The following is a 24,220-nucleotide window of genomic DNA, read 5'->3' on the forward strand; positions in this document are numbered from 1 at the left end:
CCAAAAACTTTGTCATTTTGTCATTTATTCACCTTCACATCATTCCAAACCTGTATGACTTACTTTTTTCTTTGAAATACTTTGAAACAAGATAGTATATATATATATATATGTATGTGTGTGTGTGTGTGTGTGTGTGTGTGTGTGTGTGTGTGTGTTCCTTCAGTTAAAAAGTCAGTGTATATATATATATATATATATATATATATATATATATATTATTATTATAGATTATTATTATTATTATTATTATTATTATTATTATTATTATTTTTTAAATATCCAATTATATAATATATATAAACATTTTAAAAATCCAATTCTTTGATATGGTAGCCCAAACCAAAGGTCATTACGGGCCAACACTGGATTACTGGTGAATAATTACTTGAAAGAATAAGATGGTGAGTAAATAATAAAAAACTAATTTTTGGATAGACTTTGGATACCTACAAATACAGAGGCTGTCATGTAGCTATAAAGGCTTTGATCTAGTCCCCAACCTCCCCTCACTGGCACTGCACATAGTTCATCTGGTGTTTTCAGCAGGGCACGGCTTTTTCTATTAAAATGAGCAATGCACTTTGAACGGTTGCAAAATTAAAGCTATAAAAATGAGCAATAATTTTTTCCACAGTGTCCATTAAACAGAGACATATGAAAGATCTCGGCAGATCTGTGAATACATTGGTTAAGACGCAAGGCAAGTCATCCATTAATGGCTCTTCAAACAATGGCCTAAATCGATGTTCAAAGATTTGTTTGCATCGACACTTCTGCTCATTGATCGGAGGTGTGTGTGTGTACCGAGGGTCTGTGCGTGGCCCACCTCGACCAATCGGCACCGCCGTGGAAAAGCCTGTGCAGACGAGTCATTTATCCCTTTCTCGCTCTGATCATCGACCCGCACCGATGCGGCAGAAAATTACACTCCGTCCTGTCAATATGACATTCATTGTACGCTTATCTACTCACAATTACATGCACCACATCTGTGGCTTCCTTCGGCAATGCGCTTAAGATGCTGTATTGTTTTGTGTTAGATGGATTGCATTCCATGCATGACCGCTTACTTGCTTTAATGAATACATGAAGACTTATAATGAGATCTCACAGAGGAGAGCGTGCAGCTTATCGAATGCTGTAAAACTTATCATATAGACAAATAAATGAGTCCCACTGGTGCTTAAAGCTAAAATAAACCGGGTGAGGAACACGTGTCGTTTGATTTTCCAGGTACTTACACAGATTTACAGCAAATACACACAAGTGTTGTCATGTTTTGCATGTCATGATTTACATTTGTTTTTAAATGTTGCTCCTCTTTTCCAAAAAATATATTTAAAAATTAAGAACTGGTTACAAAAAATGAATTCATTTTAGTGGCAGCTGGTGCATGAAAAGTCAATGGAAAATGAAAGAAATAAATTTATTATAATGTTGCTTCCAAAGACTGTCAGCAAAAATCAAAAGACAGGCTTATGAAAGCTACAATATGTTACAACAGATCGCAAATTGTCTGTACCAGTGAGCATTCTGCTTTCCATCAATGTTTCACTTATTAGCCATTTGTTTGCAAAGTCCTGCCCACTTGACAGTTCTTCCGATCATTCTAAAAAGACATCAGGCCTCCAGGTTGGGAAAAATCACATGCATTGATTGAAAGCACAGTAATAAACTATCAGATACTCATTTTGAATGCTTGAATTACTCTCAGTGATGCCATTCACTGCCATTTTGGCAAATTGTTCACATAGTATGTGCCATAGACGACCGATATTCACTGATTTCTATGGACTTATTCATGAATGAACAGAACATTTCTATTGATATTACTTGAATAAAAAGCACCATATTGTATTGTTGTCATATAAAATAATGTATTAAATATATCTAAACATACATGAAAACATAAAATATGATTTAATTGTATTTTATTTTATTGATTGCAAATTTTATAAATTTAAGTAATCTATATATTAACTTTTGCTTTATTGATTTGCAATTTTTTTTATACATAATTGTATGTCTTTCACATGTCATATTTGCATTGTGCATCATATTTTAGAGAATTATGTGTTCAGTGTTGTCTCAAAGCAATCGCCATACTTACTGTATATGGCCACAAAAACACAATGGGGAGATAAATGAAACTCGACACAATGTAAAGCACTTTCTATTAGAATTTAAATGGATTGAAATGTCATTCACTCGTTTACATATTCTTATTATGCATATGAAGAATAGGGGAAGGAATGCAGGAAGTCACTAGAGTCAGAAAAGTTGCAAAACTATCGTGTTTTGTATTAGCTCTAAGCCTGTGTTTGCATTCTTTTTCTTTTCATGCCTCGTGTCTTGCCATAATCAAAGCCTATTGTGATGTACCTGAAGGCTGCTTTGCGCTGTGAAATAATCATGAGCCTCTGAATAATGCATCTCTACAGCTCTATTTCAACATTAGCTGAACAAATTTTGCTCGTCCATCAGCGCCAGGCACCACCGCATTCTTTTACGACCACTTTCCACAACTTTTCACTAAACCTGGTCATGTGAGAGATAGAGAGAGTGAGGGAGAACCTAAAAAACACATGAGATTTTACCCGACTTTCATCTGCACCATTTCTCCTTTTTCCCCTTTTTTATTTTTGGCATTCCAAATATAGCAGCACCAAAATATTCACAGTCTGACGTTCTTTTTCGGGGTGGAGGTAAGTCTTCTCTGCTTTCTCTCTCCCTCCTACCGTGTTTTGCTTCAAAGTAAAATTTGTACTCTTCTCCACCAGGAATACTTTGCCTAGAGCTCTTGAGACACAAAAAGAATACCAATTCTGATCACAATTTTGGCAGCTTGTGATGCACATATGTTGAATCTTTGCGAGCGCGTGTTGCTTGTGGAAGTTGAAGTGATTGCTTTGCATTGTGATTGGTTGAGTGCTGCTGCATGTCCTCAACCAGGAACAAGGCTGCCTCCGAACCTCTTTCCAGCCCACCACGGTCCCCGTGCTATGCCAGTGTAATGGATTTGCATCAATAATGCAGGAGTGAGAGGAAAAAAAAAATCTGCTGAAAGAGTGCATGTACATGTTTGAGAGCAGATAGGGAGTGATAGATGTTGTGTGCATAGATTTGCGTATGACTTTAGAGGGCACAACGGAGGAACCAGGGTTTGAATTGACGCACATGTGGATATGAAAACATGCAGGTTTTGATGAACTGACGCTGAACTCCACGGCCCCCATCAGTTCCGGGACTGAGTGGCGGGAGAGATTCGCTCCTCTATTCCTCTGATAACTTCCAGTGAGTTATTTTCCTGGCTTTCGCCCCCACACTTTCGATTACCCCCATCCATTCCCAGCCTCCTCCTCCTTTTTTTTGCTCTATCCTAACCTTTCACGCTTTCTCTCTCTCTCTCTCTCTCTCTCTCTCTCTCTCTCTCTCTCTCTCTCTCTCTCTCTCTCTCTCTCTCTCTCTCTCTCTCTCTCTCTCTCTCTCTCTCTCTCTCGCTCTTCAAAAGCATGTGAAGCACATCAGATCTGGAGGTGTCAAATGAGCATCTCTGATAAAACAGCTAGTGTCTGAGGTCAACAGCAGTATTTCTGCCATGCGAAAATGGCTCAGACTTAAATGCACATTAGAAATAAAAGCTAAAATGGCACAGGGTTGAGAATAAAAATGGTTTCTGAGAGATTGAGATGATGCAGAGACTTTGAAGTCTTTGAAAAGCTTGCATGAGGCTATCGGCAACCAGCTTACATGTTTTAGGCACTTCAACACTCTTTAATTTCTCTTTTTGTGCAGGAGAACAACAACAGCTTATTATGACGTTTCATAATTGAAAGCTAGAGTTTGAATTTGCGACTTCATTGAAGAACGAGCTCAAATTTTCCTTCTGAGACTCCAGTGTTTGTGTGTCTGTTTCTGTGTCCAATAGTGTTGCATTCTAAACAGGCATGTGCCTTTGAGACGGTCCCAGGCTCATTAGCTGAGTATTTTATTGTCTCATTACATTGTTTATGAGATGAAAAATGCACACAGAAGTGCGTACGCAAACACACGCTTGTGCACATACTGTCACAGTGATGCACTGTGAAATATCAACTCGTTTCTCCCTCATCCACGCCCCCTGGGGAAACGGAGGAGACACACAGACCAGTGTGTGTCATTATTGACATACTAATGAGTTAGCAGCCGTGTGGCAAACTGCAGGGCTGCCAATACTCACCACTGTGTGGGGAGAATATCTGCTTTTTTATTAAACAGCCCAGTGGGAGACTCGCTACTTTCACACCCACAGCGAGCAACCTAACCTGACTGCCTTTGGATGTCAACATGTCGAAATGTGCATGCAAGTGTGATGAAATTGTTTTCTTTAATATCTCTCTGCACGAGTCAGTTACAAAAATGACCATGATATTAATGTGCCTTTTTTAAAGGATGCAGTGTTAATAGTGTATTTTTTTCACATGCACCATGTCAATAACACATATATGAACATGCAATTTTATGTATATGAATCTTTTGCTTATATATAATGACCATGGTATGGCCGTGGTTCTTTGGGTATACCATGATAATTGCATGGAATTCTTTGATTTGTCAAGTCAAGTCAAGTCACCTTTATTTATATAGCGCTTTAAACAAAAAAGATTGCGTCAAAGCAACTGAACAACATTAATTAGGAAAACAGTCAGTCAATAATGCAAAATGACAGTTAAAGGCAGTTCATCATTGAATTCAGTGATGTCATCATGCAGCTCAGTTCAGTTTAAATAGTATCTGTGCAATAATTTGCAATCAAGTCAGTGATATCGCTGTAAATGAAATGTCCCCAACTAAGCAAGCCAGTGGCGACAGCGGCAAGGAACCAAAACTCTATCGATGACAGAATGGAGAAAAAACCTTGGGAGAAACCAGGCTCATTTGGGGGGCCAGTTCTCCTCTGACCAGACAAAACCAGCAGTTCAATTCCAGGCTGCAGCAAAGTCAGTTTGTGCAGAAGAATCATCTGTTTCCTGTCGTCTTGTTCCGGTGGTCGTCTGAGACAAGGTCTTTACAGGGGATCTGTCTCTCGGGCTCTAGTTGTCCTGGTCTCCGCTGTCTTTCAGAAATGTAGAGGTCCTTTCTAGGTGCTGATCCACCTTCTGGGCTGGATATGTACTGGATCCGGGTGACTGCAGTGACCCTCTGACTTGGATACAGACTGAATCTGGTGGCTACAGTGACCTCGGAAAAAGAGAGAAACAGACTAATATTAGCGTAGATGCCATTCTTCTAATGATGTAGCAAGTACATCAGGTGTTATGGGTAGTGTTCCTGGTTCCGGTTTACCTAATTAATGCAGCCTAAAAATCCTTTAAAGATTTGGATATTAGAAGCATATTAGTGTGTTATGTGTAAGCTAGGTTAAAGAGATGGGTCTTTAATCTAGATTTAAACTGTAAGAGTGTGTCTGCCTCCCGAACAATGTTAGGTAGGTTATTTCAGAGTTTAGGCGCTAAATAGGAGAAGGATCTGCTGCCAGCAGTTGACTTTGCTATTCTAGGTATTATCAAATTGCCAGAATTTTGAGAATGCAGCGGACATGGATGACTATAATGTAACAAGAGGCCATTCAAATACTGAGGTGCTAAGCCATTCAGGGCTTTATAAGTAATAAGCAAGATTTTAAAATCTATACGATGTTTGATAGGGAGTCAGTGCAGTGTTGACAAGACCGGGCTAATATGATCATACTTCCTGGTTCTAGTAAGAACTCTAGCTGCTGCATTTTGGACTAACTGGAGTTTGTTTACTAAGCGTGCAGAACAACCACCCAATAAAGCATTACAATAATCTAACCTTGAGGTCATAAACTCATGGATTAACATTTCTGCATTTGACATTGAGAGCATAGGCCGTAATTTAGATATATTTTTGAGATGGAAAAATGCAGTTTTACAAATGCTAGAAATGTGGCTTTCTAAGGAAAGGTTGCTATCAAATAGCACACCTAGGTTCCTAACTGATCAAGTCGTAGACAGTGTTCTAGGTTATTACATGCAGAGCTTTTAGGTCCTATAATTAACACCTTTGTTTTTTCAGAATTTAGCAGTAAGAAATTACTTGTCATCCAGTTTTTTTATATCGACTATGCATTCCGTTAGTTTTTCAAATTAGTATGTTTCGCTGGGCCGCGAAGAAATATAGAGCTGAGTATCCTCAGCGTTACAGTGAAAGCTAACACTGTGTTTCCTGATGATATCTCCCAAGGGTAACATGTAAAGCGTGAAGAGTAACGGCCCTAGTACTGAGCCTTGAGGTACTCCCATGCTGCACTTGTGATCGATATGATACCTCTTCATTCACTGCTACGAATTAATGGCGGTCATATAAGTACGATTTAAACCATGATAATGCACTTCCATTAATGCCAACAAAGTGTTCTAGTCTATGCAAAAGAATGGTGTGGTCAATAGTGCTGAACGCAGCACTAAGATCCAATAGCACTAATAGAGAAAATTTGGGATTTTCCTTAGTTGTCAGTTATAATCATCAAAATTAAAAGAAATAAACATTTGAAATATATCAGTCTGTGTGTAATGAATGAATATAATATATAAGTTTCACTTTTTGAATGGAATTAATAAAATAAATCAACTTTCTGATGATATTCTAATTATATGACCAGCACCTGTATCTTCGAGTTACCAAGTATTCAGTTTCAGTACTCTGGAATATATCTGAGTATCATAGTATTACCATGAGATACCATCATTGTTCTGAAAGTACTACCATAGTATTTTAGGACATATGCAATGGTATTACTATGTTATTCGTTAAGGAACATTTACATTACATTTACATTTAATCATTTAGCAGACGCTTTTATCCAAAGCGACTTACAAATGAGAACAGTAGAAACAATCAGATCAACGAGAGAACAACAACGGTATACAAGTGCTATGACAAGTCTCAGTTAGTCTAGTACAGAACACGTAGCCAGGGTTTTTTTTTTTTTTTTTTTTTTTTTTGAATATGATAGACAAGAAAAAGAAATGGTAAGTACTAGTATTAGTTGGTTAAGTGCAGGCAAAAAAGATGAGTCTTTAGATGTTTTTTAAAAATGAGTAAAGACTCAGCTGTTCGAATTGAGATCGGGAGGTCATTCCACCAGCTGGGCGCAGTCCAGGAAAAAGTCCGTGAGGAGTGATTTTGAACCTCTTTGGGATGGCACCACAAGACGTCGTTCACTTGCAGAGCGCAAACTTCTGGAGGGCGCATAAGACTGAACTAGTGAGTTTAGGTATGTTGGCGCCGTGCCAGTGGTCGTCTTGTAGGCAAGCATCAGTACCTTGAATTTGATGCGAGCGGCTACTGGTAGCCAGTGTAACCTGATGAGGAGAGGAGTCACATGAGCTGTTTTTGGCTCATTGAAGACAACCCTCGCTGCTGCATTCTGGATCAGTTGTAGAGGCTTGATAGTACATGCAGGAAGGCCCGCCAGAAGAGCATTACAATAGTCCAGTCTGGAGAGAACAAGAGCTTGGACAAGAAGTTGGGTGGCTTGCTCTGACAGGAAGGGTCTAATCTTCCTAATGTTGTATAAGGCAAATCTCCAGGACCGGGTCGTTGTAGCAATATGGTCTGTGAAGCTTAACTGATGATCCATCACAACTCCTAGGTTTCTGGCTGTCCTGGAAGGAGTTATGGTTGACGAACCCAGCTGTATAGAGAAGTTGTGATGAAACGATGGGTTAGCTGGAACCACCAGCAGTTTCAGTCTTAGTAAGGTTGAGCTGAAGGTGATGGTCATTCATCCAGCTAGAAATGTCACTCAGACAGGCTGAAATGCGAGCAACTACCGTCGGGTCATCTGGTTGGAATGAGAAGTAGAGTTGAGTGTCATCAGCAAGGAACCTTGGGGTTACCACAAAGAATACAATACAATATATCAAAGTTGAAATACCATAGTGTTACCTTGCATTACCATCATTGTATGCTAACAACACAGTACTAGATAACAATATATATATATAGTAAACTACCAACACAATACTATATAGTAATAGTCATATTACTGTTACTGTATACGTTCTAGTTTTATAGTATTCTTTGAATTACCCTATACTAAATACCATGGAAGTTGAATATGTTGTTTTAATGTGTGTGCATGCATGCGTGCGTGCGTGTGTGTTTGTGTGTTATATCAACATACTTTGGTATAATGATTTGATATGATCATGCTACCACCACATTACTGTTCTGTAATGGGTGTTTAGGATTTTTCCTTCTACATGCCTATGTTTGTGTGTGCATGATTGTACTTGTGTGTGAACTCTGATTACCATTGTCCAATTTCCACATATCTGTTACTGTAAAAACAATTTGCTCCTGCTCTTGGCTGCAAATAGATTAATTTACACAGTGTAGGCTCCAAATTGGGAAGCTTGGGAGAGGTCACTCTTTAGTTGACTTTTGTCCCCGGAGGGCACAGTCTAATTCCTGCTCTAATTACTCACTCTGTCAGCCTGTAATTTATAGTCACCTTCCGGAGGACCACAGGCCCATTGCCACCTCTGTTAGCGTGCCTGCCACCGAACAAACAACACCCGCAAAATATATCCACCACTACACACAGCAAAATGTGTCAGATTTCAGTCACAACAGTTTTCTGTCTTAATCATAATCTAATGCTGTCACGCTGGTCACCATATTTTCCTTGAGTGATGTGTTTTGTGTGATTGGCTCATTAGGACTGTGTTTATGGTGCTTGGCTTTTTTCATTTTTTTCAATTGTGGCCACTGCGTGAACTAAATTCACTTGATAAACAAGGTTTAAGTGCAGAATGGCAATCTTGCTCCAAACAGCTTAATGAATACTGAGAAAGTCACCATGAAGGACAAGCCTGCTGGGTTTTTCAGCTATGGTTTATGGACTATTAGAAACTATAAAATGGTAGTTCAGTTCAGGCAAACACTCCAAACTACTGAGGCAATACCCTAGCACTTTTTGAGTGGTTTGTGTATTTAGTTTTTTTTTTTTTTTTTTTTGTAAAAGGTTTTTATAAAAGTATCATTTAAAAATTGTTATACAATGACAATGTGTTGTACTGTAAGTTATGCTGTAGACATAGTTTTAACTCTTTAACACTTTAGTATAGGGACCAATTCTCACCATTAACTAGTAGCTTATTAGCATGCCTATTCTTAACATATTGGCTGTTAATTAGTGCTTGACTTGTAAAGCACATATTCTGCATGACCATATTCTACATGCCTAATCCTACCCAAAACCTAAACTTAACAACTACCTTAACTATTAGCAAGCAGCAAATTAGGAGTTTACTGAGGCAAAAGTCGTAGTTAATGGTTAATGGTGAGAATTGGACCTTAAAATAAAGTGTGACCACTCAGATCTAATTGATCTAATTGTTTTCTTTATACAAGGTAATTATTGTTATTAATATTATTATATGTTATTCATAATATTATATATCGTCTATAGAGACTTTGCCGGCATGTAGCCAATAAACATGTGCAAACCTCAAATGATATAGAAATGTCAGCTAAGAGTTGGTGAAGGTGGAAAATAATGTCAGTAGTAGACTAGTACAGGTAATTTGCCATTGCCGTTTATTTGCCATTGCCCTCTCATTCTTTTTGCTTTTTTCTTCTTGTGAATTTTTTGTTTTTTAAGTGGTGTTGTGAGGAAGGGAAATGGAATTGTCACTCTTCATTTTGTCATGGCTTAATATATAATTTGTTACTTGCCATATGTAGAAAACAGAGAGGTTTGATGACAAGGAACGCTATCTCTTATTGTGGTTATGTGGCTTTTTTTATTTATTTATATTTTTTTAAATAAAAAAAAAAGTTAATAGTTTAGTTACTTTTAGGCAAATTACCTAAACTTTTATGAAACTACAGAGCTCACAATTGTACAGTTTTAAGTACAAATCCAACACTTGCTTTGTGTTACTTTCTCTTTCCAAACTCTCTCTCCTTGCTGCAACTGATCATTTGTGTCTGCCCTGAGGAAAGCCAGTCAGACCCTCTGTCCACATTCACATCAGAAGCCACTTACACGGCACAGCCAATATCACGGCCCACTGCAGATCTCAAAGCTGCTCTGCTGGATCAGTCACCGATCTCCCCAGTATCATCTTGGCCAAAGAACCATTATTTGTATGTGTCATTGCAATCAGCAAATTGCAGTGTTTGTCTTCTTCTCATCACATCGGATTGGCTACCGGGCCTAGACCTTCATCTGAAAGCGGGTGGTTTAAAGAGTCTCTTTCATTGACTTTCTCTGTAAGAGGTGCACCGTCTAATTTAATTCTACAGGGATGTCCAAGTCAGGTATGAGTGTCTGGCTGAGCTCCATCTGTTGTGGCAAATAACGGCTGTGAGACAGTATCAGTGCGCAGGTGTCTTGAAGATCTCCTTATGCTTCCAATAGTAGTGTTACTGGAGATGAGGAGGCAGGTGTGTGGATAGCAGTGTCAAGCACGTGCTAGTCAGCACAGCAACAAACTTCCCTAATCAATTACCCAGAATCCTTCCCAACCTTGCACACTATGAGCTTTATTTCTGTTTACCGATTTGCAAACATTTCTTTCCAGTAATCGATTGTGAGATGTGTATCTACACCTCCAAAAAAGAGGGGATAGAAAATGCACTTCTTCACTTGTATTTTTGCCATTCCGTATATAGAACACATCATTCCTCCCAAAAGGCTATTTGAGGGAGCAGATGATGGAACAGATAAAGCAGCTCCTAAAATTAGGCTAATCTGCTGTTCAATCAAGGAAATAATGAAACCTTGAATTGCACCTCCCTTTTCAGCTCACAGTTAGAGTCCCTGGACTCCTTGATTAAATGCCATCTCCGAAAAGTTTTCTGCGGTAGCCATTTATTCTTTCCAAATGCCTTGGCCGCCTCTCTTCCTTTGAAAAAAGACATGCTGGCATCCCAGGAGCAGAGAGACAGCATTATTATATGCTGTGTGAGTGTTAGTTAGAAATAGACTTGGGTGATGTAGCAAAGACATAATAAAATGTAATATATTATTACATCCTTTTGACAATATACAAGATGGTATATTTTCCCTCTACGCATTTTAATATATGAAAAATGCCACATGGAGACTTCCATTTTTTTTTTTTTTTTTTATTATGATGATACAAACACATCCTTGATGCTTTTTTTGTCCTCATGAAAAGAGTTATATAGCAATTAAAAAAAAAAGTTTAATATGAGATGAATGTTCAATGTAAAATAAAATACTTGCATAATTACAATTGTAATTATATTGTATAAAATATTGCACATTATTATTTAATGCAAATTTTCTAAAATTTTTTGGAACCTGTGATACTTTTTTTTAGGATTCTTTGATGAATAAAAAAAAAAAGTAAAAAAAAATAAAAAAGAACAGAATTTATTCAAAATAGAATATCCACTCCCATTCAAAAGTTTGGTGTTACTACTTGGGGTTAGTATTTTTAATATATATATAATAGTAACGTAAATAGTAGTAGTAAAAGTAAAAGTAAATAGTAATAGTAAAGTTTTTTTTTTTTTTTTTTTTTTTTTTACAAAAGATTTCTATTTAGATCAAATGCATTCTTTTTAACTTTTATCCTGACAATTATCCAATTCCAAAAATAAAAATAAAAAAGCGGCTCAACTGTTTCCAGCACTGACAATAAATCAGCATATTAGAATGATTTCTGAAGAATCATGTCACACTGAAGACTGTTGTATTGGCTGATGAAAATTCAGCTTTGTATTACAGGAATACATTATATTTTAAAGTATATTAAAATAGAAAAACATTATAAATATACATTATATTGTAATAATATTTCACAATGCTACTGTTTTTGCTGTATTTTTGATAAAGTTTTTTATTACTTGATTTTTGTTAGAGTAAATGCAGCCTTGATGCCCATAAGAGATCCTTTGATATCTATTTATTTATACAGTGTGTGTATGTGTACGTACTGTATATGTGTGTATATGTGTTTGTGTATATATATATATATATATATATATATATATATATATATATATACATACACACACACACATATGCAGTACACATGGGTGAGATACATATATATCTCACCCAACCCTATTAGAGACCAGCATCTCAGTGTATTGCAAGCCTTATCTGAGCAGCAACACAAGCTCGAAAACACAATGCATTAATGTTGAATGAGGAACAGGCCTGTACCACCACAGCATGCGAGGCCTTTCTCTCCCACAACCAACATGACACAATGATGCTCATGCATGTAGAAAGAGATGTATAGTTCTAGGTGTGATTTGTGTTGCAACTCTCGCTTATTGTCACACTCTCATTTATTTGTTTGCTCTGAAGGTCGTGGATGCAGTTTGTTGACGGGAACAGATTAAAAATGTTTAGAGCAAAAAGCGAGAGGAGCGAGCGAGGGATGGGGGTGGAGGAGGAGGCCAAATGTAAGCGTGTTTTAATCCTTGGCGGTGTGTGCCTTTGTGTGCTGAAACAGCCAAAATCATCTCCTGTCAAGCCAAGATTAATGCTTCATGTGTGTGTTTCATTAGCAGCAAAGCATGCACATAGTGCCTTGTTCTGTTCATTTCTCGACGGACATATAATGAGGACAAGAACGGACAGAGTCTGCAGAGGCTGACATGTCATCAGTGCTCTTAAGGAATGACAGTCAAAAGCCTTTCAGCCTGTTTAGAATAAAGATGGGTCATGATGGTTGACCAGCTGACCAACAACTGATAAGTTAGTGACGTTAATTAGTTTTAGACTTCTTTTTTTTTATTTCTTGGCTTTTGTATTTTTTTTTTTTTTTTTTTACAGCAGCTCTTTAAACGTAATGCCAGAGCCCCACATATAAAATATGAATGAATACAAAGACTTTTTATTTTGGTTTATAATGTGCAAGACTTTTCGTTTTTTTTTTTTTTTTTTTTGCTGGATGGGTTAATATAATCTAAAGTTAAAATGTAAGGTTAAAGTGCTTTATGTAAGATTTTGACTCTACTAAAGCATAAAAATACCATAATATGTTCGCAGATATTTAAGAAACATGCTAAGTTAACATACTTGTTTATATGAAAAACAATGCTACAGTCAGTTATTCTCCTTTGAAAATGTAGGTCTCTGTTTTGGTTTGTGAAAGCCGCCCACTGCCAGTTTACCCAACTGTATTTCGGCAGTTGCCAGTTGGCGGAAAACACAGTGTATTTCATTTCATTCATCATCAAGTGAGCTTGTTCCTGTTTGCGTCTTCAATCTGGCAACCTGTATGTGCGTCAAATCTGAGGAGTCGTCGTCGGGTGAAAAAAAAACCCTCTCAAATATTTTTAATTTGGACTGCAATACCTAGTTCAACCACTCAGTGTCAATCCTACATACAGCACCTTTAATTATGAGAGACTTTTTTTTTTTTCACAAATTGTAAAATAATACAATTCTTTTGGGGATTCATTCATTCATTCTAGATCAGTGGTTTTCAACCTGTGGGCCGCGGCCTAGTTGGTGGGTATGGTATTGCAGGTGGGCCGCCAATTACTATTAAAATAAATAATAATATTGTTAATATATGTAAAAATGTCTAGTTCAATTCTAGTTCATTCTAGGGCTGTGCGATAGAAATTGTCATAAAATCACGATTTGAGCGTGCGCGATTTCTAAATCGCTTTATAGCACGATTTTCCGCGGCCCTGACCTCCCGCAGTATGCCATCCGATCTAATCAGAATGCAACGCACCTAGCGCGAGAACAGAACAGACTGGGCATATCTCCAGGTTCACACACTGTCTGTGATGCGCCTTTTTTCCGAGCCCATGTTAACGGATCAGAGTGTTCACACTGCACGCGGTAAAAGGCTAGAAATAAAAACGTGCGAAAAGAATTAATATCTAGCACATGAGCATAGAGAGAGTTGTGCACAGGACGCAGTTTGAGCGAGAGAAGACACGTTTTAAGTGCGCACACTCTCTCCGGGCGAGAGCAGCATGTATCTGAGCAAGAGCGTCTGGTTTTGTGACAGAGCAAAAGAAATCTGCGTGCGTGCGGACAGATTCGCGCTCGCGCATTAATTTAACGTGCTTTCGCGTTACATTAATGCGCTCTCGCTGCTGCTTCTGCACCGCATACACATACTGTATACGTACTGCAGACGGAGTACGTGTGAACCTGTATAATGTATAACAAATCTATTTCAACACCTGAGGCACCGCTACAATTAATGAGCTCTATAAATAATGTATGGCAAAAAAGAAAAAAAGTCCCTGGACACAAGATTTATTTATTTATATTTTTTTGCCATAAGTCTAGAAATTTTGTTACACCTTTACTTAGTGATTATTTTGACTTATGTCTGTTCTAGAGACGTTACAAACACTGGTACAACTTTTTGATAAAGCTCTAATTGGTTTTCTTTTGGAAATATGTTTCAAATTCATCCCATAATGCATTCATGACTGTAAAGCATATCTGTGTGTGTCAAAATTGTAATCGAAAATCGCAAAATTGTTCAAAGAAATCGCGATAGGTTTTTTTTTTTTTTTGTCCATATCGCACAGCCCTAGTTCATTCAATAAATACAGTTAACAATCTAGATTCTGAGTACTAAGTTTTTAACCCAAAAATAGCAGGGTCAGTTAATTTTTTTTTTGCAGTGGGTCGCGCACACATATGTGTTTGGTTGTGTGGGCCGCGAGTTGAAAAAGGTTGGGAACCACTGTTCTAGATTTAAAATATATGAAAATTGTTTAATTATTGATATATAAAATATATAATTTAAGACTTAAATTGTATATAAAATCTGATAAATGGTAAACACTTTATTCCATAAATTTTAACATATGAAAAAAACACATATTATGACTTCTGTGAACAAATTCATGGTTCCATTAATAATTAGTGCCATGAAAAAATATTATGTAATTTATATTCATTTTCACAAACAAAAAAACAACCTTTTGGGAAAGTTTTGTTTTTGTTATTATTTTATTTATCCAATTTAAAGCACCATTGCTATAACCACATTGCTAGTTTTAGATGAATGCTTTTGACTGTTGTTGTTTTTTTTTTCTTTGAACATCTCACCAATTGTTTGACTCGTAAAAATATGTCTCAAGACACCTTTGTTCTTGTCTATTCTGTTGTGCTTCATCTAGGTTTTTATTTTATTTATATATTTGAACAGAAGAATGCATTTTTTTTTTTTTTTTTTGTTAATGGCCCCTAAGGAACACATATCTGATATTTAGTTTTGCACATCCTTAGTTTAGACATGTATGTAGATGCAGAAGTGAAATTCAGTGATGTATCCAGCGCCCGTCTCCAAAATTTGATGAACAGTTTAGCATATTTGCAATCTACATATTTTGCTCATGGATTTTTACACACAATTATGTTGCAATAACAAGCTTCAAGTGTTGTCCACATGTTTACACACTGCAGGCTATTTGTTTTCACGTTCTGAACAGAAGCCCATTTTTTAGAGAGCCGTTGCATGAGCAGTTTAATTAGCCAGCGCTAATGCTGTTGTTTCCATGCCTCACTGACACTGGACATTGCTTAGGCTTTCTAAGTTGTATGAGCTTATTTTTGCATTTTCATTTCTGGAAACTTTTTGAAGCGTATTTTTTTGAATGGTTTGGCAACACCATTACAATTTCTACTCTGTTTTGAGAAAACAGCAGGTGTTCCATTACATCCTAAATCCGTAGTTAAAAGAGTCACTGTAAAAATGGGTGTTAGTGTACAACTAGACTTAGATATTCCGTTGTATTCTGTTGTTATGCAAGGGGTTCAAATCTCAACCTTTTTAAACCTGAAAATAGCAGCCAGTGATCAGCATGCAGTTTCATTTAATTGACAGTTTTATTTCATAATATCCCAGAATGCCTCTCATAGTCCCGTATTTCAGCACAAATGAGAAAAATGGCCACGAGACTGAATGGCACTTAGTGTTGAGTGTGTGAGTTTGTGTGTGTGTGTGTGCATGTTTGTGACATTGAAAAGGACAGAAAAAGGTTAAGCTGGTTGGGTGAGATTGCTGCAGAAAGAAAGGAAAAATAGGGAGGTTTTTGAAGAATCCAGTGAGATGGAGATAAAGTGAATACCTATTCTAGAAAAGGAGAGATAAGAGAACAAGAGGAATAGAGGTGTGGAGTGAGATCTGTCTCCAGAGGCAGCGTTTTGACGGGGAGAGAGAGCATCACTTTGGGGACCTGGGATCTTCTGTCCATTAACTCCCCTCTGCAGTAGCTCAGCATCATCCACCCAGTCAGCTTCAGTTAAATATGGTGCTCTCCATAAACATGTTTACTGCATCATACAAGCAAATTATCATTATGATATTACCGGTGCTCTGATAATAACCATTCAGTTACCAGGTGGCAGGAGTTAATCGTAATGAATTTAAGATTTAATTGATTTTTTTTCGAGTGTCATTTATTTGTACTTTTAATTTCATAGTGCTTTCTGCACAGTGGAACAAAATGTCTAAAGAAATAAAAAAGATGAATTGTTGTTAACCTAATCTTGACAATCTTAACAGCACCACTGATGATGGGAAAAAAGATGCTGCATTTGTGGAAGCTGGCTGTCTGGTGCCAGTACTTTTTTTTTTTTTTTTTTTTTTTTTCTTCAGTAGTTTAATTTTAGTAATTTTGTTATATACTTTTGTCATAAAAAAAAAAAAGATGTTTAGCTTTACTTTTAGTTGTTTTAACTTCATCTTGACAGTCTTGCTGTACTGTGGTACTGATGCAAAAAAAAAGAAAAAAAGAAAAAAAGTAAGACACTGCAATGGAAAGTGCCATTCATTTGCATGTCTGTTCACACAGTGAGTTCACACATGGCACAACACAAGCTCAAGAAAAGTAAAGCTGAATAGTTTTAACTTTGTCTTGACAGTCCTAACAACGTGACACTGATGCAAAAATTTGATTTGCAAAAATGATTTGTTGAAGTTGTCTGTCTGGCACCACTGTTTTAGTGTTGTTCATATACTATTATAATATTTATTCATATTTTGGATAAAATCAAATGCATTTTTTTGGTAGTTTTGTCATTTTATGTTATTTTTTATTTTTAAATATGTCTGTTTAGCTTTAGTTTATTTGAATTTTTTTTGTTCAGTTTTATTCATTTTAGTACTTCAATTTGTTTTATTTTAGTAAGTTGCTCAGGCAACATTTCTAAATTTTTCATGTAATATATACTTTATTTTATTTCATTTTTTTTTATTTAGCTTTTTAATCGTTTTTATTTAATTTTGATTTTAGATCATTTAGATTTTTAAGTTAACTATAACAACACTATTTAGCACATGCAATATATAATAATAATAATAATAATAATAATGATGATGATGATGATGATGATAATAATAATAATAATAATAATAATAATAATAATAATAATAATAATAATTAAAATAAAAAAGAGAGAACATTAATGCAAGAAAGCATTGTGTGTAAATTGCCCCTTTAATGACCAATCCATCAGTGTCTCTATTTGCTATAAACTAGCTGAAGCAAAATTTGATTGTGTATAAAATGTTTTCTTGTATATAATTTCTTGTAGCAGCTTAGCACAACACATTGAGCTGTGGTGTTCATGTGACCAATGCATATTCATATTTGGCTTGCATTGTTTACCAGTTCTCCTTCCCTCTCTTCCCTCCCCAGCAGTTCCTGTCTTCTTTCTGCTATTCCCACAAATAAAGTGGCAAAAGGTCAAAATAGGACAACTTATTGGCACTGCGGCTGTTAAAGTTTGAAAGAGTGAGGCAATTAAATGTGGCTGGGATCTTTAAGCCTGTTTCACCATTATACTGATTCTCAGAAGTGATGACTTTCAGAGTAGCAGAAGGCAATCTATCCTCAACATTTACATATTTTTCTAATAGGTTTGCTTTTTGTCCTTTCTTTAACAATGCCTGCAGTTGTTAACTACGACCATGTAAATGTCAGAAAAGATAAATAATGAAGTGTAGAAGAACTTGAAACGGCTCTGATTGGTTTGCTTTGATATGTTAAAGTGATCTGATGTTTCTCATACTCGTAAATCTTTGTCCCTATAATTAGCGTCTGATTATAATTATACCTAATTAATGTAATAGGACAGATGACAAATGATGAATAGTATAGCTAATGATAGAAAATTAAGTTACATTTCTGTTTCATTAAGGGCATGTGAACGTGAACTGAAAACCTAATGTTGATCATCTTAACCTGAGCACAGATATTATTCAGATAAGAAAGTGAACCTGATGGACATACTAGAATTGTTTATTATATAGCAACAATGTGTCCTATTTTTAGATTGTAGTTTAGACCGACACAAACATGGTTCTGTGATAGTTTTACTGCGAATAAACACACAGTTGGTCAGTTAAGTTGTTGATAAGAGGCTGATTCATTTATGAAGGTCTGTTTTGTTTTGTTTTGTTTTGTTTTGTTTTGTTTTGTTTTGTAACTGGGATAGTTTTACTGTGAATTTTAACTCAGTGGGTGGGTCAGTTAAGTGTTTGATTAGAGGTTGGTTCATTTAGTTTAGAGGTTATTATTTTATTTATTTATTTGTCCTTTATTTAACCAGTTTAAACTTTCCGAGATTAAAAATCTCTTTTACAGAAATGACCTGGCCAAGATGCAGCATTACATTTCATAAGAAGAACAATAAAACAATGTGTTGACAACAATTAAAAAACATTTACAAATGAATTCTTCCTTCAACAATTCATTAATCAAGAATTTAAAATTGTTCATTGACACTAAGGTCTGCAACTTCAAGTTGTGTTTTAAAAAGTTCCAATCATTGGGTGCTGCAATCTGAAAAGCTTGTTTTCCAAGTTCAGTTCATGCAATTGGAACAGAAAGAATGTACAAGTCCTGTGAGTGCAGAGAATAAGCTCCAAGAGCTTTAGGCTGGGTGAGGGAACAAAGGTATAGAGGCAGTAAACCCAAGATGGATTTATAGATAAACATGTACCAGTGATTACGTCTGCGTGTTAATAATGACGTCCAACCAACTCTAGTATACAAATCACAATGATAGGTACTAACATTACAATTTAATATAATTCTGAGTGCACCGTGATACAGAGTGTCCGAAGAACCTAAAAGTTTGGTAGATGCCGATTTATAGAGAATGTCTCCATAATCAAGGACTGCCATAAATGTGGCAGAAAGCTTTACCTTTTAAAGATAAGGAGTCATCAAGCATAAAACCAAGATATTTATATTCTGTCACTACATCAATTATAGTACCCTTTGAGGTTTTGAATGATAGTTGATTTGCCACTTGTTTCTTTGATCTTGAAAATAACAGCTTTCATTTTAGTCACATTCAAAGTCAGTTTTAGGCCACAAAGCCTTTGTTGCACAACATCAAAAGCACTCTGGAGTAAGGACACAGCTTGGTGTAATTTAGGTGCGCTACAATAAATCACAGTGTCATCAGCATAAAAATGAAAATTAACATGACCAATATTAAAATCCTGATTGTTAATATAAATAATAAAAAAGTAGAGGCCCCAAAACAGATCCCTGAGGAACACCCCTCGTAATCTGCAGTGGTGCAGATGCCTTCTATTTGCACACATTGTGTTCTACACACTAAGTAGCTTTCAAACCAAGAGGTTGTCTCATTTGATATTGCAATTTGTTTCAGTCTAGTTTTTAATAAACTGAAATCCACGTTGTAATAATAATTTATGTAATTTATGAAGGTGTGTTAACTCAAGACTTTGTCAGTTAAGTTGATTAGAGATTGATTCATGACGTTTTTTTTCTTTTCTTTTTCTTTTTCTTTGCTTTGTTTTGCTTTGTTTTGTGTGTTCCACCAAATCATTTTTAAGATGTCAATTTAAAAATGACACTTACAACACACACAGTTTTAGAAATCTACTTTCTTTTAGATTTTATGTATGTGTAAAACATATCTAAGAAGCAAATCCAATTCGCAGATCGAACCCAAAATCAGTATTTGATCAACCAGCAATTCTGAAAATGTGTTGTTTTGCCCTGTTAACTAGATCTAAACTTATTCTTGTCTTCAGATCTGTGATAAAGAGTGGCATTACTATGTCATCAATGTGGAGTTTCCTTCAGTGACGCTCTTCGTAGACGGAGTGACATACGAACCCTACCTTGTGACGGACGACTGGCCCATCCACCCCTCTGAGATCGATGTACAGCTAACTGTAGGTGCCTGCTGGCAAGGTGAGACATGAAGCAACTTTTGTTTTGATTATCCTTTGAAAAAGAGGATCGATAAAATAAAATGGAGGCATTACTGCGGACGACCCAGACACAGGAGATGATGAATCAGCATCCACCAGTTTTGAGATGTGATCAGATAGTCTTAGACTTAAGAGAGGATGTGACTAAGAGATATCTACATTATTGATATGAAAGTGTGAGCATGGCAGCGGTGGTTTGAATACCAAGAGAGAGGCAATGTGTTTGGCCCTAGGCTACCCCGATTCTTCATTTAATCAAAGAGACCTCAGGCGTGAAAACATCAAAAAAGAAACACAGCCTGTCAATTTCAGCCTTTTGAAATGGAGCTAATGATCGCATTTGAATGGAGAGTCTGTCCTTAACATCGCTTTCACAAGCTAAATAATTAAACAAGCCTCTGAGAGAATGGAGTCACGGCTAAATCATTGTTTTAGACGACAAGGTTCTAAGTTCCGACTCTTCAGCACCATTTTACATTTCTTTTCATCTGTGCCGATTGAGGATTATTCTCTGTTTTCACTGGCTTTGAATTGTGAATTTTTTTTTTTTTTTTTTTTAGAAGAGGTCCATAGTAAGGATTAAGAGACCCTGAATGGTGGACAAGTTCACTTGCTATTACATCCCAATGAAGCTGGTCTAAGCTTCACTAAACCGCAACTGATAACTTTTCAAGCCATTAGCGGCCAAGATAGCTTCTTGCACCCTGTCAATTTTCACTCCATGCAATCAACAACGAAGCAACAAACGCTAGGATGGTATTTTTTCAGGCCAAATTGAGATCCTTGTCTTCTTTAGGGTTGAAATTGGGTTTGGTGGCCATTGTCTTGATGAGTCATCAAACAGGATTATCTGTTTTTTTTTTGTAGGGCTTTGTTTAGCACATTAACTGATTCATTGTGTAAATTATATGCGTTTTATATATATATATATATATATATATATATATATATATATATATATATATATATATATATATATATATTCATATTCTAACCATTTTATTTTTCTCCAGTAGAGTGAACTGCTACACTGTTCAAAAATTCAGTACCATAAAATGTCTTTTTAGGCTGAATTTATTTTATCCAAATCAAGTCAAAAACAGTAATAATTTAAATATTATTACAAAACCGTTTTCTGTTTTAATATGTTTTAAAATGTATTTTATTCCTGTGATGGCAAAGCTGAATTTTCAGCAGCCATGAATCCAGTCTTCCGTGTCAGATGATCCTTCAGAAATTATTCTAATATGTTAATTTTGGTGCTCAAATAACATTTCTTCTTCTTACTATTAGTTCAAAATGGTTGTTCAACTTAATGAAGTGTGGGAACTGTGAAATAGTGTCTTTTTCAGGACACTTTCATGAACTGAAGGTTAGAAAGACAGCATTTATTTGAAATAGAAATATTTTGTATGATTTTAAATTTATTTTTGATCAATTTAATGCATCCTTGCTTAAGTATAACTTTCTTAAAAAAATAAAAAAAATAAAAATCATTTTGATCCCAATATTTTAAATGGTATATTTTATTGTTAAAGAAAAAATATAGGACTATTTCTTCCAAAATATATATTATGTCCTCATTTGGTTAAAAAAAAAAAAAAAAAAAAAAAGGCAGGGGGGTTGGGGGTTGGGGGTTGGGGCGAGTATCCTTAAAAATGAACCATTTTCCTTAAAAATAATCAAATTCTGTAAATGACTCATGATCATTTTTGGGAGAACTGTTCATTGAAAAATAAAAACAAAGAAAAAAAGTTTTTTAAAAGGCTGCTCTATAATAAGTGTGTGTAAAGGAAGATAAATAAGGCCATTACTGAGCTGCTTCTCAGTAACATATGGATATTTTTGGCTATAATGAGAAATCAGATGTGCTAATCTAAATGTAAGGTCATGGCGGTGCCTTTTCCACAGGGCTCAGGATGTGTTCTGCTTGTTATTGTCTGTCATGCAGCTACTGATAGATACAGATGTGATGGTGACAGCTCTTATATGCCATGCGAGGACTGCAGTCTCATTAGCGCTTTTGTCCTTTAGGGGGAGCAAGAAATAGAATGCAAATGTTCCTCTGCTGTTTCATCTGTGGAATAACATTTAATTGATAACATCTGTCAACTAAATAATTTAAAAACAGAAGCAATTAAGCATTGGAAGCACAGACCTTAATTGTGAGGCTTTAGGAGTGACAGGATTCGCTGCATCTGGATCTGTTAGACTCCCCAAATATGCCAGATCATCAGTCAGGGATGTAAGGGAGGGAAAACAGCAGGTGTTATTGGCGACAGGTATTGCTCTTATTCTAACTTCCTCTATTTTTTTTTTTTTTTTATCAAAGTTCCCAAAAAGAAGGTCAGTGTGACCAACTATTCATTAATAAATAAATAAATGCATACATACATACATACAACTAAAAGATGCTGTCACTCAGGAAAGAAAATACAGATGACCTTGATGACCAAATCAAGTCAAGAAAACCAGTAGCAAATAACTGTGTAAATATTACATGATGTCATCTTAATTGCTTAGATTTTGAATGAAGGACATGTTGAAGAACAACATGAAAAAATCATGTAGAATAGAGTAAGTTGTGGTGAAAAACTACATTACCAATTATGCTTTACAGAAAATTCCACCAATCAGTGAGTCACATTGAGCAAAATGCATCTAAAGAAAGAATTGTGAATGACACATGTCTGCAATGCAATACATTTTTTTATTTTATAATAAACTTAAAATAGTTATATTGTCACGATGCTTCATGGGATTGTAGTTCCTTCCCTCATTTAAGTATGCAGTTTGTACTTTTTTGCTTCTAATCAAAGTTTGTAATGTTGTGATTCACCTCATAGCTGGTTGGTTTGGTATTTTTCAACCAAGGTCGAAAAATACACCTAAGGTACAGTACATCAGAGCCTGTTTTGTTCTTTGGATAAACAGCTGATTCGCATGCACAGGATTGTGGGTTATCACAGAGAACAAAAATACAAAAACATTTCTTTTTTAAAAACCTAGCAGATGGAGCCATTTCAGTAGATGAACTTGTCTTCCAACCTCTGGATAGTGCCAGATATGGTGTTTTTGACATTTTGGCACACATGCACGCAAAGTGTCACTTAGCTTTCAGATATCTTTAGCTTTTTTTTACAGTATATTTTGTTGCCAGTAACTGCAAGTATGCATGTGCATGACTTGTAATGTGTTTGTTTACAGGAGGAGAGGTGACCACTCCACGGTTCACACAGTATTTCCGGGGAAGCCTCTCAGGCTTGACTATCCGACCTGGGAAGATCGCAACTCAAAAGGTGATCTCCTGCCTACAGGCTTGCAAGGAAGGCCTGGACATCAGCTCACTCGAGAGTCTGGGAAAAGGCATAAAGGTACATACGCGCACACATATGCATACATATGTGCAAAGCCTTTCATTGGAAGGATTATTGGCATTCCATTCTTTGTCCATCTCTTTAATATCATCTGAATATATTTGTGAATCCTTTGACATAAGTCATTCCCAGCCATCATTTATTCATCTATATGTAAATGTGTTGACTCTTTCATTCGCTTCTTTGCTTTTAGGTTTTTTTTTCCTCTCTCTCGATTATGAAAATTGTCTCTTTCTCACACTCTCTTGATCCCTCTCAGTTCCACTTCAACCCGGCTCAGTCGGTGCTGGTCATGGAGGCAGATGATTTGGAGAGCATCAACACAGCCATGACAAAAGTTTCCTACATTAACTCTCGGCAGTTTCCAACTCCTGGTCTGCGCAAACTCCACATAACCACTACAGTCCAGTGAGTACTGCACTAAAAGTCAAAAACTTCCCATTAAAAAATCCCATAAAACATCACAACATCAGCTCATGAAGGCTTTAATAGATTGATAAACCTGCAATCTCTCTTAGGGATGAATACTAAGTATAGTAGTAAATATTCAAGTAAATGATTAAGTGTAATTAGCTTGTATCTTAGGGTTTCATTTAAAGT

The 24,220-nt window shown here is 36.1% G+C and overlaps 1 protein-coding gene across 1 annotated transcript in view; it reads left to right on the forward strand.

Annotated features, from left to right (window-relative positions):
- clstn2a (calsyntenin 2a) overlaps window positions 1-24,220 on the forward strand; it is a 236,962-nt gene that overhangs the window by 199,651 nt on the left and 13,091 nt on the right. Inside the window, exons 9-11 of the mRNA XM_042718714.1 lie at window positions 20,061-20,223; window positions 23,451-23,617; window positions 23,880-24,028. Coding sequence (XP_042574648.1) covers window positions 20,061-20,223; window positions 23,451-23,617; window positions 23,880-24,028 — 479 coding nt within the window. The remainder of the gene's footprint in view (window positions 1-20,060; window positions 20,224-23,450; window positions 23,618-23,879; window positions 24,029-24,220) is intronic.

The sequence above is a fragment of the Cyprinus carpio genome, chromosome B2 (genome assembly GCF_018340385.1).
Source record: "Cyprinus carpio isolate SPL01 chromosome B2, ASM1834038v1, whole genome shotgun sequence".
NCBI classification, from domain to species: domain Eukaryota; kingdom Metazoa; phylum Chordata; class Actinopteri; order Cypriniformes; family Cyprinidae; genus Cyprinus; species Cyprinus carpio.